Below are 20,271 nucleotides of genomic sequence, written 5' to 3' on the forward strand. Positions count from 1 at the left end.
TCACCAGCTCCTTGTCCATGGAAGCCACCCCGCTTACTTACCTTTGGCTGCCCACACAAGCATCTTCAATGCAAGAGAAACCAGTTAGTTTAAGCAGAGCAAAAGTAACCCACCTACCCCAGGTTGGGCCATCTGAACACTTTTCACACCTGAATGGTGGCATACAGTATAGTCTCATGACATCATAACAGTCCTGTTAAAATGATTGAGTAATCCGTCTCCCAAGATTCGTTTCCCTAATACTTCAATCCTGAACACTCTTTTAATAAGCTAAAATAATAAACGAGTCTTGTATTGTCTTTAAGTATTTGATGCAAGACACAAAAGAAACTGAACTCATGGTGAGGGCTTAGTAACAGTAAACTTTTTCTATGAGAGCACACCAACACCAGTGTAAATGAGTGTATTTCCCACCCTGCTGTAAACAACCCATACACACTGGATATAATCCAGTGCGTTAATGGTAACTCACATATGCAACCCTAAGGCAAACATCAACCACAGCTTTCTCTCCAAAGCTTGGCCATTTTTATTGTTTCTCTGCAAAATCTCTCTATTCTAGCCCTTATTTCTCTCCCTTTCTTTCTGGGAGAAAGACTCCAACTCCTTCTACTTCCCTGGTTAGAGTTAATAAGATGTTATCTGTCGCTGTGATTCCCCTATAATCATCCAACAAGGAGGGTTCAAGCACCTGACATTGTGATAACTCATTCCTAGACTCCTAGACCAGGTCTCTAACTAGCATAAACTAGTTTGTGGTTTAAAGCTTGCATAGTCACAATGACACCCCTACTTCCAAGTACAAGATTTCTCAGAGCTTCTTTACGTAGCGGGATTTTCCAAAATGCTTAGCGCTGGCCTAACTTTGCACCCACAGAAGTCACTGGTAAAAGTCCTGAGGATGTCAGTACAACCTGAGTCAGGCCAGTACTGAGAGCTTTTCAAATCTAACCCTTAAGTTCCTGGCCTGATCCCGACAAATTAAAAGGGGACCACCCAAAGGGACAAGAATTTAGCCATAGAAATGCTGGCTTTTCCAGGAGCCCAGAAGAAATGGATGAAAGGAATAGTATGCTCTGCTTCTGTGAGGAAGCATTATTTTTTATATTTTATAGTTAATGAAAGTAGGAAGGCTCCATAACACGAACTCCCCAAGTTAGCAGAAGCAAGTGTCTGACATTATTCTTGCTTGCTATAAATGAATAACATGGTTACCACACATTTTGTGAAAAAGTCTTACCTGTTTGGAATCATTCTTATTCTTTCCAGCTGCTCTGCCTGATCTAGGTCCCTTGGGAAACCATGCAGCACCCAACCACTGGTCATGCAGTCTAGTCTGTTTAGACGATCTGCCAGTATCTTTAGAACAATGTTATCTGGGACTGGAGTGGATTAAAAAACAAAAAACAAAGCACTTATTTCATATGCTGAATCCCCACCACGAAGCACACAGCACAACACTACTTTTGCTTAGACTATGATGTGAACTTTGACATAAACAGGTATTATCGGTAGTAGTCGAAAGCCATAAGCTTCTAGGAGTAGTAAGTGTGTGCAGTTCCACAGTGAGACCCCAATTAATTGAGGACACTCAGACTTGTGCAATATAACCTGACAATAAATAGCCGACAGAGTGTGAAAAGTGATTTTTTTCTCAAAATCATATAGCTACATCTAGGTCTATCCATGTTTTCACATTGTTCTGTAGTCCTACACTGTGCAACACAAATCACAAAGAAGCAAAGAAACAATGAGTTTTCCTCAGCTAAATACCCACTTTTTGAAAAACAGCAATTTGAGCAAATTAAAAACTTAGCAAATTGTATTGGTTCTTTCAGATCAGGCTATCCAGGAAGTTTTCCTAGAGTATTTAGTGGCCTGAGGCTTTGATGTATACACATATACAAACGCATGCACACACACATGCACACACACACAAATAAAATGTCTATGCCTATAAAGATACATTTCCAAATGTGAAATAATTGTAAGGTTTTGTATCCCTGTCTTCCCAAGCTTGCAGTTAAGAGTTCTAGTTCCTCTACTGCTGTTCACTGTTATGGCAAGAGAGTAACATTAACAAGTGATTAGATTCACATCTGGTTTTTGGAACCAAGATATCCATTCTGTATGTTATGAAATACAGGAAAAAGGAGGGCTGGATCAGGTTTTCTCAGAACCTGTCGTGAATTAAAATGCATCAATCAGGGGGTTGGACTCGATGATCTGCTAAGGTCCCTTCCAACCCTAACATCTATGAATCAAGATGCTTAACTTTCATTATTTATTCCTGCTTTCACATAGAACAAAATAATTTAGCAGCTGAGCAAGGTTAGCTGCCGACCTTCTAAAGGCTGGTCTGATATATTATGATTATAAGCAAATACCCACGTTGCACCATGAAAATAGATAATAAGCATCACTGAAAACAAGCATTTAAAACACTTTTTAAGAAGCAAGGTACATCCCTCCTCTAGTATTTGTACAGCATGGCTAGCACATTATGGGCCCTCCAGGAAACAAATAAGAATAACAAATCGCTGCATATATTCAAAACAAGGAATATTGATGTTTCACGATTCAGCCTGCCACAACATTTGCACACAACAATACAACAAGTTCTCACACCAGAGTCCATACTTCAGCTCTGTAATGCCATAACTCACGTTAGGGCAGGCTGACAGGAGCATACCTGTATTTCAGTTGGGTTGGTGTCACCAGTACAACAGTCCTGCTAGTTCTGAGTACTGCAAGGCGCACAGCGTATCTCGTGTTTCTAGCAGTTTTTAAACAACAATAGTCTAATCCTTTTTCTGCCTCCTTTTCCTAAGCCCAAAATTTCTGCATTTCTCAAAACCTTATACCTTTTACTATACAATTCACCATTTCTCCTTTTAGAATGGAATCACTCAGTTTACAGAATTGTTCTCAGGATTCACTGTACCAGCAACAATGAAATAAAACCATAGGGAATTAATTAGAAAACTGATCAGGACATTAATTGAGGGTACCCACTTCACATTACACAAAAGCAAGTTAAGAATAATACTGTTCTCCACAAAGCTTCTGCTAAAAGGAAACTGTAATAGAATATAATCATTTCCAGTCACTTGATCCACTGTAAAAGGGCAAAGTCAAAATAAGTTGTTCCGCCAAACTCCAGATATAAAATTAACTATGAAATAATGAAGCAGGAAACAGCCATTTTATTAGATAGAGGCAATGAAGATCAGAGCTGCAGCCAGACACACAAGGGATAGCAGGAGACTCCCAATGCTCTTTTTAGCAAATTCTGTTTTGTCTCTTAGTTTCATGGATTAGCACAGAAGCAAAAAAAGCCTGGGGAAAAAAAATGAAGCATTTCCAAAAAAAGAATAGTGGAACTGAGCTACTGTTTCCTGCATCTCCGTCTGGAGCTCTTCTCACCCTGCCTCGGTGCACTTCTTTTGGCTGCGATTCCTGTTGGAGCCATCATCATTATAATGCCCGCGCACAGAAGTCCGAACTCACATCAGCGGTGACTCTGAAACACCGTCAGGAACCTTTAAACACAACTTCAAAAAGGAACGGAGATGGGTGGATTGTATGGGATCCTCTGAATTTAGGTGCCAAGTTCTTTCCAATTTGCTAGTGGTAAGAAGGAACCCCAAACCCCAAGGAGTGGTTCAGTGGAAACCGTGAAGGAAGTCTGGTGAAATTAACCCTGCCCCAGCACGGGACTTGTGATAAAGCAGGGGATCACTCAGACGTCTTCATGTTGCACTAACTGTTTCTTTGAGCTGGAGTGAAGCACGCATAAGAAAAAGAAAAAGGGGAGTGGGGAGGAATTTGACTGTAGACTGAATCAACAATCCATCAGTTAATAGGCTGATTGCTGTCCAGTGCATCAGGCATCTCCACAATGCTGTAGGATCTCTCAGGTATTCCCAGAAATACTACTAATTTCAGTGAAATGCATCTGTATCACAGCAACAGAAATGGACAGCGGCAAAGCACTTCATTTATTCAGTAGAGCATAGATGTATATACATGCATCCGCACCCAATCTATATGTTTACACATCTTCTTGCATCTCACTAAGCTTGATGGCAAGAAATGAAGCATAAACAAGTCAGACAGCAAGCTCTGCTCTATACCTGATTAGAAAACATACCTATCACTTTTACACAATAGGGGAAGATAGCTTGTAGGCTGTTCAGTTGCATTACAAAGTACATCAACCGCCCTTAACAGAAATAGTCACATTTAAAAAGAGCTGCGTTAAAACCATAACATCCCTGGCAGACCGGGGGGAAAAAAAAGGAAAAAAGGGAAAAAAAAATGTGCATTACTCTTACTTCCCTGTGGTACAGAATAAAGAACGAAAAACTGGGGGGATCTGGAATTTCTTTCCGCTTACGTGGAACTCTGTGGTGATTGTGAGGGTAATTAATAATGTGTAATTGGAGTGGCGCACAGTCTCCAGGTCACTAGCCCAGGGTCTGCTGGCCTCATCCACATGACCCAGAACGCTAGGTAGCAAAATATAATTTAGAGCCCTTCTGATGAGGCAGTCAATCTACATGCTTTGGGAGGATTATGAAGCACATGAGCCTTGAATAATCGATTCCTTTTCAACCTCATCTTGTGTGAGTTTCCACCTCTGCCTCTGGAAGTTGGGTGAATGAGGCTCTAGAGAGGTTTTTCATCTTTAAAGAAGTCCAAAGATAAGATTCTTTTAGAAATTCCCATTTGTGAAGACTATTAGCTGAGAAGGATGTTCCTATTATGGAAGCATATCTCTACTGAGTGGTGAGATCAAGAAGCAGGGATGAAATTCACCCAGCAGCATATAGCCCACAACACAGCAGAACGAAAATGCTACCAATGTGCTAGAGAAGGCCAAGTACCTGCCATCAAGGGACACAAGGGACTTCACAATCTGCACATGTGGCAGACCTGAGCTCCAGACCACCAGAACAGCCCCATGTAGAAGTGCAAGATCCCAAATTTAAATGAGTCCTTAAGAGAAGAGGAAGATCCGCCCTATCTTCAATAAAATATGTTTAACTTGCTGGGATCCTATGATCCCTGATGACTTCCTGCCCCTGGGCAGGGGGCTGGACTCGATGATCCTCCAGGGTACTTTCCAGCCCAAATGTCTATGAAATCTATGAAAATATAGATGGATAACCTTTAGCGACGTGGTGGTACGTGTGGTAAGAACCGCTGGAAAACTCTTACACCTGAACAACAGATCTTATATACAGCACTACCTTCAATATGTTGTGCTGTATTGCTGGTGAAGTATGTTCTTAAAGCCATGGTACATTCCTGCCATTATATGCTTAATAACTTAGCATGGATCTATTCTCTCAGAGCCACATGTCCATCACATCACTTGAATTATATGGTTGAATTTCTCGAATTAGATAGGCAGACGGAACTGGTCTCTTAACCTAAGAAGTGATCCAACCAATTAAAGGCTGAAGCCCACTGAAGGCACAGGGGTGTGAGCTGCTACTTTCACGCTGTCACCTTTTCTGTGAACAGCCAGAGAACACCTGTCCCCAGGAAGACAGCATAGGATGCTTACTGCACACCACCACACGCACTTTTCAGAAGTCTCAAAGTACAGACTGCTAAGAACAGGCAGCGGGCACTGACGGGAAATCATCTTTGAATCTACTACACTTTCCAAGAGCTCCAAACTGTCCCGCAAGTCCCCACTCACGGAGCTCACAGGAACGTGGCCAATAAACTGGAACCCTTCTAAAACATCTAGAGGAAGAATATAAGACCAGCAGAGGGATGGGTTAAAAAAATGGCATTATTACAGTCTGTTAAAGGAAGCAAGTACAAGAGTAAAAAAGTAAGAGCAGAGGCGCTGAGGCTCACTAGAGGCCACATCAATGAAATTGCACTGAAAGGTTTCTCTCTAGAGCAGCAATGTGGGAAAGCTCTTCGCATACGTACCAAGGAGGGAGGAAAAACACTTCTGAGTTTACATATGTTATTCCCCCCTGCATGCATGTACAACTAATTTATCAGGCACCATAACCCTTATTAAATAAACCTGCTCGTCAGCTCCCAGAGAAAAGCACCAGCCCATGCATGATCCAAAACGATGGATCAGCAAAGGATACTTTTGTAGAGCTGCCAAAATGCATATGCTCCAAGCTGAATCTCTCTCACATTTCAAATGATTCCTCCCCAGTAACTTCTCCTTTAAAACGCAGACTTGAAGGATATTGACTCTCTCCTCTAAACCTATAAAACCTTGATTCCAAGTACAGTACAAATGCATTTGCAGGTCTGGATCCTGTCAGCTTTATGCTGTAAAAAGGTTAAAGTCTCTTTCATAATACTGTCCACTTAGCCTTTATCCTCCTCTTAGACAGAGATTTTTCCGCTAGGTCTAAAGTCTTTCCCTGTTAATTCAGATGCCTGAGGCTTGATCTCAAGGCTTGACAGTTAACATTTTGCCCTGAGTATAAGCTACCGCCAAAGGCTACTTCCCCGGATTGTCCTGTCAACCCTAAATTTAGCAAAGTGTGAGATATGAAAATCCTACTGTTCCATGAGCATTCAGATTATCCACACTGGATAATTTTATTTGATTCTTCCAGGGAAGCCGCCAGTCTTCTTGCTAAACTCAGGGTTGTTAGAGACCGTATTCATTTGTTTTTTAATGTGCTGAAGAGGGATTTAAACAATGATCTGTTGCAACACAGACAGACTGGTACCTTAATTCAATCTTGCCAGCGAGCTGGGTTTGTGATAATGATAGGGTTTTCTCATCACATGCCTAGGGAAACATATAAAAAAGACAAGTCTGTACCATTGCAATGGCTGCTCGATGTGAACAGTAATAACCATGGGAGAGAAGCATGATTTTTGCTCGCTGGCACAAAACGGAAGGAAAAAAAATTCTCCTTGCAGCGATATTGGTCAGGGCTTTGGGGGAGTTTTCACTTTGCGCTGGAGCACTGAGCAGGAACATATAGGTGAGTGACACGTGTTCAATACCCTGCACTGACGGGGGGTGGAGGGCATCAGATGCTGGTGAACAGCAGTCATCTAGTCTTCTGTTGCTTTGAAAGTGAATTTATTCATTCAGAGGCTCAGACATAGTCTGTCTCAACCCCTGGGGTACGTGTCTGGACTCAGGTACAACTCTAGAAAACTCAGAAAGCTTTGAAGATGACTCCCAAAGCTGCATTCAGTCCAAGGCCACAGCATATAGAAAGGAGGGTTATATAAATTAGGCTTTCCAGTGGAAACTGAGGCTTGGACTTCAAGGGGCAGCTAACACAGTAGGGCGATAGCCGAGCGCTTATTAATTCCTTAACACTGCGGCTGCATTTATGGTTAGGAGCCCCCTCCCCTGCTTGTTGCTCTCACATGCTCCTCAGTGATATTACCCAAAATCAGAACTACTACAGGCCTGCCTATGATGCTAATAAACCGAGCAGCGCTTGCATTAGATGGGCAGCTCTGACGTGTTGTTTGTTTATTATTTACTGCCACCTGCCGGTGAAATGTTATTACTGCAAGGGGCAGCTGATCCCGCCAGCCGCGACACAGAAAAAGGCAAGGTAAAATATTATGAAGCGGAGAAAACACCGGGTGGAAATCTCAATTATGTATTTCTCCAGAATCTCATCTGATGAAGGCTGAAAGAAGAAATACGGCCGGCCCTGTAACAGGCTTTTTGTTGGTGTACACATGCCACCGAGTTTCACATGATTATTTACCTATCAATAGCTTGGAATTTTAGCTAATTGGCTGGTAGGGATATTTTCAGGAGCCCTTTTCCCAGTCTTTTGTTAATTGTAGAGATGTGGCTACATCTAGCGCCGTGATCCCAGAAGCATTGCTATTTATTTATTCTGCAGTTAATTTTAACAGAGTTGGTAGAGAGACAAGCTAATAAATAACCAAAAAAAATATGTAGCATTTTGGAGGCACTATACAAATATTAAATAATTCGATTTTAAAAATAAGCAACAAGACATCCACCTACTATTTTCGCAGCACATATTCACTCACTCTATACCTTGTTATGATGATGTGGGATTTTTTTGGTAAGGATTTGAATAATAATTTTCCTGCAGTAAAACAAAATCTAATCAACAACATGATTCCATGCCACAATCTCACTTGGAGCAAATTTGGAGTTTTTCAATTCTGAACATTTTACAGGCATAATATGGTATACATTTTGAGAACTGGGGGGAGGGGGGTTGTTCGTTTTTTAAACAGAAATTAATTAAAGATGGAATTAAAAGATTTTTTAAAATATATCTAGGATGTTGAATCAATGACAAAATGCACACCTAGAAATAAATTAAATACATTTTAAAGTAAATGGTATTGATCATTCTTTTTCTTAGCTGCTAAGCCTGAGTCAAGACTCTTTGTTTGCTCCATTACCTGTGATGGTAACCTTTACATCTAAAAGACTGTTAGGAATACAGCTCCCAGCACTGCTTTATCTGTTAGGGATATTTTCAATTGTAGCAAGAAAAACACAGCTACTGGAGCTGGCACATAAAAACCAATCTGACTTCCCTCTTAAATCAATTGCAATTTTCCCTCTATACCACATTCTGCTACTGAGGGACCCCCTCAAACACAGAACTGCAACATGATCTAATGAACTGAGTCTGAAGCTAGGAGCCAAATTCCTATGTTCTCATCTAAGCGGACTTATTCTGTGGCCTGCAGGGAGTTACTCAGGCTGTCTGCCTCAACATTTCCATCTGCAAAATGGGCAGCTAAGCTGTACTTCTAATTTAAAAAATGATACCATTTTACATCATGAATCTGCTCTTCATGTGTATTCAGAGTTTTATATGCTAAGATTAGGGATAACAAGATACCATATTTAGATGAGAGACAAGGATTTATACCATTTTTTTTTCTTTTTTTGGTCTTTTGCTTTCATACTATATTTTACTCCTGTTTGCTTTCACCTTCTGAGAGCAAACTGGTTGCTCCAGCTCCTGAAGTATTCCTAGAATGGTTATAGCAAAGTTCCAGCTAAGGTGCAAATTCTTTTCCTTAAGTGTTTCTACCTGTACAACTCCACGAGAGACTTTAGGGTTTGTGACCAAGGGAAAAAATTTGGACTGTGAAATCATGCCTGGCAGTGATCCTATGCAGGAAATGAAAGACTGCAGGCAGATGCTTGGGGAAAAAAAAAATCTTCCAATTTTGAACCTTGGAAATTACAAAAAAAAAAAAAAAAAAAAGGTTATGGTCATTGGGGCAATAAATTTGGAAGCCCAACAGGCTCAGTTTAAAAATACCTGGACAACTAAACTGCTTATTCATGTTAATACAGTGTTTTTGCAAATGGAAAATGCTACATAAGAGGGAAATGTATTTTGTAAATCTCTCTTTTAAAAGCCATTCAGTTTTACAATACGGCCTGATTCTGCCCTCATAAAATGTATCCAAGAAATCAAGTCAGCAAATTAATACCCACAAGCCACTGGCTTATTCAGCAAGGCAACAGGGGCAGTGGTGGAAAAGGGAATAAGGCATTTATAAGCGTTTCAATAATGATCGTCAGTAGAAAGAATAAAATGTATGTTAAAAGATTAACACTTGGCATTTGCACTGTGCTTTGCCTCTACAAAGCACCTGACAAACACAAGGCCCAACCCTGAGAGGTGTTGGACATCCTCAACTACCCTGAAGTCAATCAGGATATAGGGCACTCAGCACTCGGCAGGATTAGATCCACTGACTTTAACAGGAGAAATGGGCATCCACGTACATTTGCATATCCCATCTTGCACCCTTTACGCATAGGGGTAAGGATCACCAATTACGTGCGACTGTAGTGTGGATAATAATGGTAAATAAAGCCTGTAGGATCAAAATCCATGGCAAAACACTCACTAACCTCAACAGGAGCTGGCCCATTAACTAATTAATAATCCTCCAATATGCTCTAGAAAACACCTCTCCAGAATCGTCTGAAATAACCATGAACACTATTTCCGTTTCCTCTGGCCTGGGTGTCTGGATGAGACCATCATCTTTAATGCGATGGTCTTTAGATTTTTTTTGTTTCTTTGCAGCGTGATTCGCATTGCACCCTATTTCCAATCTGAATATTTGGTAACAGTATCTGTCAATTTTGGCAGGTCAATTATGTGGGAAGACACGCAACAGATTCTATGATATTAAATTAAAAGAAAAGGGGGCACTAATTTCCTATAATTGTAGTGATTCAACACATAAGAAAAAATTAAGACTTAAAGTCCAGCAAGCAGCAGACAACCTACAGTCCACATATGGCTTTTTACTCTATAGCCTCTCATCTTTTATTGAAACATTAGCATTTGAAAAGGAAAAAATATATATTTTTTATTTTATTTTGTTCTTCTGACCACCAATTTTCTACTAGTGGAAAAAAAAAAAAGGCTTCTGCCTGTTTTCCATAAAGAAATCTTTGTAGCAGTCCCAGTGGAAAAGTCAAAAGTTTGACTTGAAAAACGGAGCTACTTCAAAAGCATTGTCAAACAGAGGTGAAGGTTTCTTAAAAATGCATAAATTAAAGTATGGTGTATTAATAAATATCTATATTACTTTGCACTTCATGTTTTGGTATCCCTCTCTGTATATATCTAAAGGTGTGTATAGATTGTCCAGGATAACATATAGCATTGGTGTAAATATAACTTTAATAAAAAAAAGAAAATCAATTTGTTTATTAGTTACAGTTTGGACTCTGTGTGTGTGTGTGCGTGCGTGTGTGAAAAATGAAAGAAAATGGAGAGTTTTTTTCAATAATAAAAAGGGAGTTGCACTGCAGGGCCCCTAAAGCTTGTGAAAAATTAAACTCGACGGATTCAAACTGTCCTATTTCCACTTCAAAAGAGAAGAGGCACTGAGCTCTTCCCAACTTATCTTCAAACGCCCAGCACCCTAGAAAGTTTCTTTAAAAAAAATAAAGTCTCTAGTTCCCCCAAGCACTGTACCCGTTACTGTAGCTGCTGTCTCTCCCTCTTCTAATTATACCCATGTGAGTCTATTAATCAACTTGTAAATTATTTAGAGAGCCATGCGCTGTCTTCAGCTAGTACAAACACACTGCATGCAAAGACTTGCTGAAAACCAATGGAGTTCCCAAAGGGTCTCTACAATGTTCAGACAGCTTGCAGCTCGCCAGCACAGCGCTGTTAAAAACTAGAAATAACACTAAGCTTACCTCCTCAGATAGAAAGATTTACTTATCCTTTCAACTCTGAAACTCTTTGCAAGTTTTTAACAAAAGAGGAAGCTGCTCTATTGTCAAATCTTTAGCTCGCACTTAGTGATGAGAATATTAATTTGAGGTAAAAAAAAAAAAAGCAAGTGCTTCAGCAAGGCTATGATCACAGTCACTGGGGACCCCAACTTTCAGAGGCTACACCAAACACACCCCTTTAAAAATCATTTTGATTTAGAATAAATAAAATAAAAAAAATCTACATCTGTGTAGCACTAACATTTTATTAGAAACGGGAGAAATTAGGAACACACAGATTTTACCCCCCATATACAGAATGCCACTGGGGACAACTTCAAATATTACTATTTTATGAACAGAAAAAAGAAGGGTGGGGAGAAAACCAACACAGATTGTTTGTGTTCGTCTTGAAGAGGCTGGAAACAGTGGGATGTTGTCTTTCTTCTGCAAATCAGCTATATTTACCTCCCGATTCTTCATTTCGGTGGAAAAGCCATTACCCAAACTAATAGCAGTTTTCCCAGCTGAGAAGCAGCATCTAGCTTTTTTACATTTTGGTGCGTACTACTGATGCTTCTTTCTAATTTTTCTTGGTTCAGGTTCCTGCAGTCTAGCACAGAGGGCTGTGAATAGGCAGCAATTCCTCCATCCTATTTATTTAATAAACACTGGCAGAGCATTAAAAGGGATAGAGTGACGCATGGGTCTGTTTCTTATCTGAATGATAACCCTGAGGGTCTTGCGATGACCACACTGCCCAGCAAGTTACTGCTTTATTCTCATTAATCAAAAGCAAACATCTCAAAAGCCTACAGCAAGATTTAAAAAAAAAACAGATATCCTTTTTGCACTTTTTAATGTCCCCCTGAGGTATCAAACCCTGACAGGCATCTGAAAAATGGTAAACATATATACTGCAAAAGCAGCATTAATGCACGCCTGTGTTCTCACCAAGACCAACTTCATATGCAATCTAGCTCTACTAAGAAGAATAACCTGGGGAGGGACAGGCGTGCATAAGGTCACTGACATGTCAACGGCGGGTATGTGAATGGTCCCTGTGCTCGTGCATCCATCCACCATATCCCAAAAGGGGAAGGGCCCGTGGTGGGACAGCTACTTTGTGACACTTCAGAAGGGAATCAAATGGAAAGGATCAGTTTAGGCCTGGGCGCCTGTTGCTGGGTGTGGGTTTTCTAGCACATGCCAGTGCACTGAGATATCAAGAATTTGCCTCTGAACACCTCTGATCCAGAAGTATCAAGAAAAAGGGTGAGAATGGTAACGTTACCAATAGCAAAGACACCCAGTAACTCTGCTAACCAAAGGAGGGCATGGCATTTTAAACTAATTGGATCTATCCACCAAAAATCTGGGCTGAGCCACTATTTCAGTTTGCTGTCCAAAGCAAATTAAGCAATATTCATGTTTCAAACTTGATGAAAAAACAAGATCAAAGAACCCCTAAGAAAAAGTGTATGCATTCCAGAACTTCGGGAGAGTAAGGCTGCCAGAAAAATGCAGAGAATAGAAATGGATTGAGTTTGATTATGGGGTAAATAATAGAACTATGTGAATGAAAAACTGGGGTCCTCCAGTGAGGTGTGGGGTATATGTAAAAGAAAAAAAAAAATCACAGAAAAAACATCCCTCTGCAACACCAAGATTAATTCTGATTATTCATGAATCTCTATCAACAAGAAGAGCTGAGCTTGTGTACCAGAACACTGGAATTGATACAATTCGGCTAAACGCCAACTTCGAGAAGGAAGCACAAAACTTTTATAATTCTGGTTTCAGATTTAACATGCTATGCACAAAAATTCTCATCTAAACTCCAACTCCTTTAAGCTGGGTAAAAAAGCTGGAGCAGTGCAAAGAGGTTCAAAAAGGCCCAGCCCTAGATCAAAGAGAATTCTTCCAGCATAGGAACCAAGGAAAGGGGACACAGGCTGTTTGCTGACAAACTCTCACAAGTCCTGGCATAAAGAGTATATCAGGGGGATCTGGACTGGGCCTTGAAGATGAAGCCCTAACACTTCGAAGCCTGAAGATGCTGGACAGCATTTGCACTGAACCCAAGAGAAAAAGGACTGAGCCCCATGACTTCTGGGGAGGCAGGTTGCCCAGCGGACAGAACATCGGACTGGGACCCAGGAGATGCAACTTCCATTCCCAGCTTTGACATACGATTGCTGGGAGACCCTGGACAAATCATCCGACTTCTCTGTACCTCAGTTTCCCCATGTATAAAAGAGAGATAATAATACTTCCCTTCTTTGTAAAATGCTCCTAACATCTATGGAGGGAAAGCACTCTGTCAGAGTTAACACAAGGTTTTAAATTAGATTCCCAGGGGAACCGCCAGAAGCACCACTGTATAAGTCATCTTCTTAAAACTGGATAAAACATTCAAGGGTGCCCTACAGTGGAGCAGTCTCAAATAGATTAGGAGGCAAACTGGATGACTTTATAGGGCTATTCCTTTTGTAATTTCAGTGATAAAATTCCTGCTGAATTTAGCTTTCAGTCCTACTGCTGGTAACTGGCTTCCTTCAGTATTATTGTTGTTGAATATTATCCTGTGTGCCTGGGCCAAGTGTTAATTGTTTGGCATGTCCTGACTTTCATGCACTGCGGTTGTGCCTGGGTTCTGTTTTTTAAAGAAAGACCTCCATTTTTATACCTGTGATTTGAAAGCACAATGCAGTGAGCACATTTAATGTCGCTGCAACATTGAAGTGCCTGATTTACAGGTACAATCACGTACTTTGATGGCAAAGAGTACTGTCTAGCACAATGCTGTGTAATAAACAGGCACCCAAGCTAGTGAGACAGAAAATGTAGGTACCAAAACCAGCATGGCCATATCAATACAGTGCTCCACCCAAAGCCATTTACCCTGATGCAATAAGCGGAAAATTAGCCTGGAAGAAGGTTTACTGTAATGCAGCTACATTGCTACTGGTATCTGAGCTAGCATGCTTAGGAACAGATGGTACTGGATTGTTCTGTGCGGATTCTAAAATGGCACCAGTTGTGTCTGTCATTATTTTTGTCCCCAGATATTTGGGGGATGACAGTCCCAAAATTGGTCCCAAAAACCAAACATTAACTGCCTTTCAGTTTGTAAGCACTGCCAGGTAGTGGCCAATTAATTAAGTCACTTTGAACAGGTCCGTCTCAAAACTAAATTCGGCCAAATATTACATATGCTTCTTTTCTGTTTCAACCTGGTTGCGGCTTTGCACCATGTTTGTGGGATTCGTCACCATTTTCCCTCCTCACTGCACTATGCTTTTTCATTTTCTCCAAGGCCTTTGTGAGGGCAGTAATGAATTCTTGTTAGTGTTTACTAATGTAAATTCGTTCTTTGTTATCCCATAGAGAGGAGGATTAGCAAAATGACAGAACTTACTATTTCTGGTACTGCTTTATAATACTTATTTTTATACAGCCCTTAATCTGGTAAATACATGTCCATATAAACAAAAACTAGGGGGGAATTTTGCAGCACAACGCACAGAAATATAGTTGTGACTCCTACTAATATACCTAAGCCCTAAATAGTTATATCTTTACATGTTACATGAAAGAAAATCCAAATACATTCATCAATATTTGAAATAGTCCCTAATTTGGGGAAGAAATTATAATTCCAGTTTCATTTTCCTGGAGTGGAATCAGCTCACTTGGACTCAGGATGTGTGCAATTTTGGACTGGCTACATATTAATATCTTTCCAATTATTTTAAGCTATTGGGAATGCTTCCAGTATCTTAATGGTTAAGAAGGATTTTGCAAAATGCACACAAAGCATTCATGGCAAAGCTCTTAAAGGACTTACTTTTGAGAATATAATTCACCCAGGTTCCCAACTCAGCCATAATTGAAATCTAGAGAGGCATGTCTTTACAATAGTTATTCCCTAGTCTATTGGGCTGAGAGGAAAGTGAAAACACAGAATGCACATGGGTTTCTAAAAGTACTATGAACTGTGAAAAGAATATAGGTCCTAATCCTGAAAACACTTTGACATGTAAGTAACATCATATGCATGAACAGACCCATTGACTTCAGTGGGACTACTTGCGGGCATAAAGCTAATCCTATGCATAAATAACTTATCTGTGATTGTTTTCCAACTAAATATAGGTCTCCTATCCTTGAATCAGATGGCCACCCGTGAAAATATCTTTAACATGAGAAAGTTGTAGAAGCCTCCTTTTAAAATGGCAGCTAGAAGCTTGAAAGGCACTGGTGATGGAAGAAGAAGGTACATTATTGTAACCCACTCTGCCAGGAGCCCTGCATGTTCCTCTTTATGCCCACGCTGCTGTCACAATAATGTCACATGCACTGAACTACACCGAGTGAATGCATCAGGACTAAATACAACCCATTCGCTGGAGATGGAGTTTCAAGTTAAAGCTCTTACCCTGTGGTTTGACAAAGTGACTGATGGAGGGACAGAATACCAAAAGTGCAGCCTGCCAGAGGCCTTTGCAAAATGCTTAGAAAAGTCCCAAATCTCCTGACATGCTATCTGGGGAACATCAGTTAATTTTATAGGCTCATGCTTCAGCTTTGTGTAATTCAGTCTCAGAATTAAGCTACTGTACAAAAGTGGAGACTTCCTGGGTTTTCCACTTCACCAAATAGCTTACCTTACCAAAAATAAAAGACAATGCAGATTTCTGTGCGCTCAGAGGGGGTTTGCTCAAAACTCCATTAATACGGGAGCTTAACTAAGATTTCTCTATCTTCAGCAGGACTGCCTCCCTGTATTTGCTCCTCTGGTTACTACTTGGCATATTGCCAGAAAAAGGACCAAGTGTTCCTCAAATATCTAGGTCATTGTAGCCCTAAAATTAAGGCATTCCTTCCCCCTATCAATATACAACTTACCCTCTGGTGTAGAAGAGTCTTCTTGCTAGTTAAGGATGATTATTTATAGAGGACCACAAAAGTATAAGGCATTTAGCAGACAAATACAAATCGGCTGCTGCCCTGAGGAGCTTGCAATCTTTACCATTTATTTTCAATGTAACTACCTGACATGCTTCCGGAAGCAACATTACATGAGTCTTCCTATGTATTAGCTCACCCCACCACCAAAAATATATATATATTATATTTATAACATAAATTATGTATTTGAAACCAGACAATCTTGATCATAGTCTGCCTAAAACTAAAACAAAAAGAAACAATAATATGCTTTACAAAAGGCTAATGAAAAAACAGCCAGGATCTCTAAATTTCATTTAGAAATAAAAAAAGACGGTGTAATTCTAATGTTGCGATCTGTCTGTAAAATGTTTGCGCTTCACTCGCACAGGTATTCAGTCTCAGGTTTTTTTAAGAGATCCTGAGCAAACAAAGCTGTTACACACTGGTGTAAACTGGAGTAACCAAATAGAGTCCATGAAGTATCTCCAGAATTATACCAATATGACTGGGATCAGAATCTGACAAAGGGACTCTTACCCTTGGATTATTTTCTCCCATAAATGCATAACTACAGTGCAGTAAGATGACAACATGCCCTACCTGGGCATCCATTGTCAAAATAAGGCTTAACGAGTTCTCCAAGTTTCGTCTTGTCTGCAACAGCTTCCTTTAGCAGTTGCCCGCAGCAAACTAAGAGGAAGGAGGAACAAAAAGACACAAGGTTAAATTTTAAAAAGGAAGCAAGAAAGAAAAGAAAACCCCCCAAGAAGCTGCATATTGGAAAAAGGTCACTGAATAAAATAAAAGTTGTGGGGGCTTTGGGTTTGGGGTTTTTTTTTGTTGTTATTTTTTTGTTTTGTTTTGGCCAAGCAAAGCAAAAAGCAGAGACTGAGCAGGGGAGAATACTGAATAAAAAAGAATACATTTGGCAAGGAACATATTAAAAACGGAGGCAGACAGAAAGATACTAATCAAATATGTTACTGAAATAATAACTCAAGGGATAGCTGGTAGTCTTCACTTTTTATAAACTTATAATTACTGAATAAAGTTACACCTGCTGAACAGCATCTGAACTGCTCTGCTGGAGGTGCAAGATGATATGCAGTTTGGAAAAGTGGCCCCCTGGATCATTTAATGATCATGCAAGAATTACACTGAAAAAGCTGTACTAATGCAGTATTGTGGCTGAGAGTTCAAACACACAGAACACCAGGAAATTCAGAATTAAGGTACCAGTCAGGACAATTGCACATGAAATAATACTTTGTACTTGTATAGCACCTTTCTTCTAAGCAGATTAATTAAGCCTCACTACTTTCGTGTATGAGAGGTATGTGTTAGTCTTGGTATACAGATGAGGGAAGTAAGGCATGGAAAGGTTGGGACTGGCATAAAGCCAGAGCATATCCTAACCATCAGATCTTTATGCTAAAAATGAGACAGCAGTGCCTTTTAATGCATTACAGCATAATCTTTCAATATATAATCCAGAACCAGTTCTATTCCCACTAAAATCAATTACTTAAATCCCACTGATATTAATGGAAGTGTAACTAAGCCTAAAATCAGCTTAATTACTATTAACAAACCCATTCACCAAATTCACCAAATAATCCACTCTATAGAGAATATATGTTGGACAATGCTGAGCAAGTTTAGTATTTAAGCAACAATGAAAGTCTGTAAATATTAACAGTCATTAGTTGGTCTTGTAAAAACAAATGCATTCCTAATTGGCAATTGTGTACCATTATTATTCAAATTAAATGTATACACCCCTATTGAGGAAAGCACTGTAAGCCAGTGCTTCCATCCATCCTTATTCTAGACGGCACATAGGCGCATGCTTTACATATGTATTTTAAGTCTGAAAATAAAGTCTGGTGCTTATACATGGATTTATATATAAGCATGTGCTCAGAGTACTATCTGAAATCAGAGGTGAATCACAGCTATGATGAGTTATTTTTTTCTAAGTATCAGTATTAGCTGTAACATGTTGTAGACTAAGTCATGTAGCTGTTTTAAGGTACAATAAAGTGCAACATTGTGATTAAGATGAACTATTAATCAGTACATATTAAATGATACTGGTTCATTAGTGATCCTGTTATAATTACTGATGATGTTATTAATAAAACATTGTTTCAAATACATGCAAGATAATACGGAACATACTGGAATTAAAGTATTTCATGACATATAAGTACTACTGGATCTTTTGCAGATTTAAAAAACTATAAAGCTTCTTAACCCTCTTATTAGATACCAAATATGGCAGATATAGTATCTATTTTCTGACATAGCTAAGTAATAACAATTAGTTAAAATAATAACTAAAAGGGCCAGAGCTCTAACTGGTACATATTTAGATCGAAAGTCTACTCACTTTATGTGGAATTATATCAATTTTGGACTCATTCCTGCAAATCCTTTCTTTTAGTTGAAAGGATGTCACAGAATGTATGGGTCCAGGTTTCAATGCAAACCGCGCATGGAATTCCCATAGAAGTCATGCCAGGATTTAATCACACAGAAGTGCCCAGATTGGTCCCATTATTAGGATTAGCATAAATAGCAGGGCTATTAAAAACTGATTTTTGGCAGAAAATTGGATTTTTCCACTAAATCTGTAGTTTTTTTGGAAACCTTTTTTGTTTTTGTCTAGTGATGGTTAGGGCTTCTTCTACTCTCCCACAGAATATTTTGAGAATTTTTTTTTTTTTTCTAACCCCAACTCCTGGTTTTTAGCCCAGATCTACTAAACAGTTTGGATGTGGGGCAGGTAACAAAAAAGGTATCCTGTAGTTCCTATTCACTTAAATAATGTCTTGGGACTACCTGCTCTATCTAAACCCACTGAAGGCTTTCCATGAACTCAGTAAGAGTTTGTTTTAGCCTATAAAGATGTGTTACACATCAATACAGATGATAGGATCAGGACAGTTTGCTTTGCTTTCCCCCTTCCCTACAATCTTGTACTTTCAATTATTATGATGTTATTTTTACATGTGTTCAAAGGACACTAATTACATCTGCTTACTTTAAGAAGAGGTTGCAGCTGAAATCCATTCAGTTTTGGAGTGGAATGTATTTGTTTAAAATAACGTGAGATTCTTCAATACTCCAAAATATTATAGTGTGACAGCAAATTGCATGATTGATTCTATCACCCAGTTATGTGCTAATTCAGCCTATTTTAAGCATTTGAGACGATTAACACGCACCAAAACAAGCCCCATCTGGCATCTTCTGAGGTCCCCTCATGAATGGGAGAGAAACATCATTTTCATATGTTTCCTTTTTTTTTAAGGTACTATTTTAAAATGCTTACAGTCTTCCTCCTAGTTGAGAACCTTTTTTCTTTTAAAAGCATCCCAATCCAAGATAGGCATGTGAAATTGCAAAGACATTATGCAAGACCCACAGATGCAATGAGGAATTCAGAGCACTACAGACTGTTCACAGGAGTATAACACATGAAAAACTACTGATCTAAAGGGTGTAAAAAATGATGACTAAAAAATGTTAGAGCTGGTTTGGCACAGGATATATGTTTTTATTGGTTAATATTTTTTATTGCAAGACTTTTCAGCCCCCCCAAAAATTTGACATCCACAGTGATGGACTAACAGGGAAATTTTATGAGCAAGGAAGAAAAGAAGACAGCAAAAGATAAATGATCAAAAAGAGAGAAAGAGGGAATGGAGCAAAGTGCATATTTACTGAGAACTTACTGTTGACAATGCTGTATTTCTGAGCTATTAGTGCTGCCTGCAGGCTCTTCCCACTGCCTGGGGGTCCACAAAAGAGAATCCGTGGTGTAAAGGGGGCAGCTGATCGATGCCGGGTTTGGACATAGGCAAGAGCTAAAACATAACGGAAGGACAAAAATACAGTTAAAATCCATTTACTGGGGTTTTTTTTTTTCCCAAAGAGCAACACTAATTGATCAATTTCTTTTTTTTTTCAAATGATGTAATTATTGTCATCATAGAGTGGTTGCTTCTCAAGGAAGCGATCCTCAATGCACAAGCTAAATCTATCCCAACACGGAGGAAAGGCAGCAAGAAGGCACAGCAGCCCTC

General features: G+C 39.5%; 1 protein-coding gene across 3 annotated transcripts in view; it reads right to left on the reverse strand.

The window, feature by feature from the left end:
- The window catches only part of AK8 (adenylate kinase 8), an 87,407-nt gene that overhangs the window by 33,730 nt on the left and 33,406 nt on the right, over nucleotides 1-20,271 (reverse strand). For all 3 annotated transcript variants that reach the window (XM_019540850.1, XM_019540852.1, XM_019540851.1), the window contains 3 exons: nucleotides 19,921-20,052; nucleotides 16,781-16,870; nucleotides 1,241-1,382 (listed from right to left, as the gene is read on the reverse strand). In XM_019540850.1, the coding sequence (XP_019396395.1) occupies nucleotides 1,241-1,382; nucleotides 16,781-16,870; nucleotides 19,921-20,052 (364 nt within the window). The remainder of the gene's footprint in view (nucleotides 1-1,240; nucleotides 1,383-16,780; nucleotides 16,871-19,920; nucleotides 20,053-20,271) is intronic.

The sequence above is a fragment of the Crocodylus porosus genome, unplaced genomic scaffold, assembly GCF_001723895.1.
Source record: "Crocodylus porosus isolate Cpor-Errol unplaced genomic scaffold, CroPor_comp1, whole genome shotgun sequence".
Taxonomy (NCBI): domain Eukaryota; kingdom Metazoa; phylum Chordata; order Crocodylia; family Crocodylidae; genus Crocodylus; species Crocodylus porosus.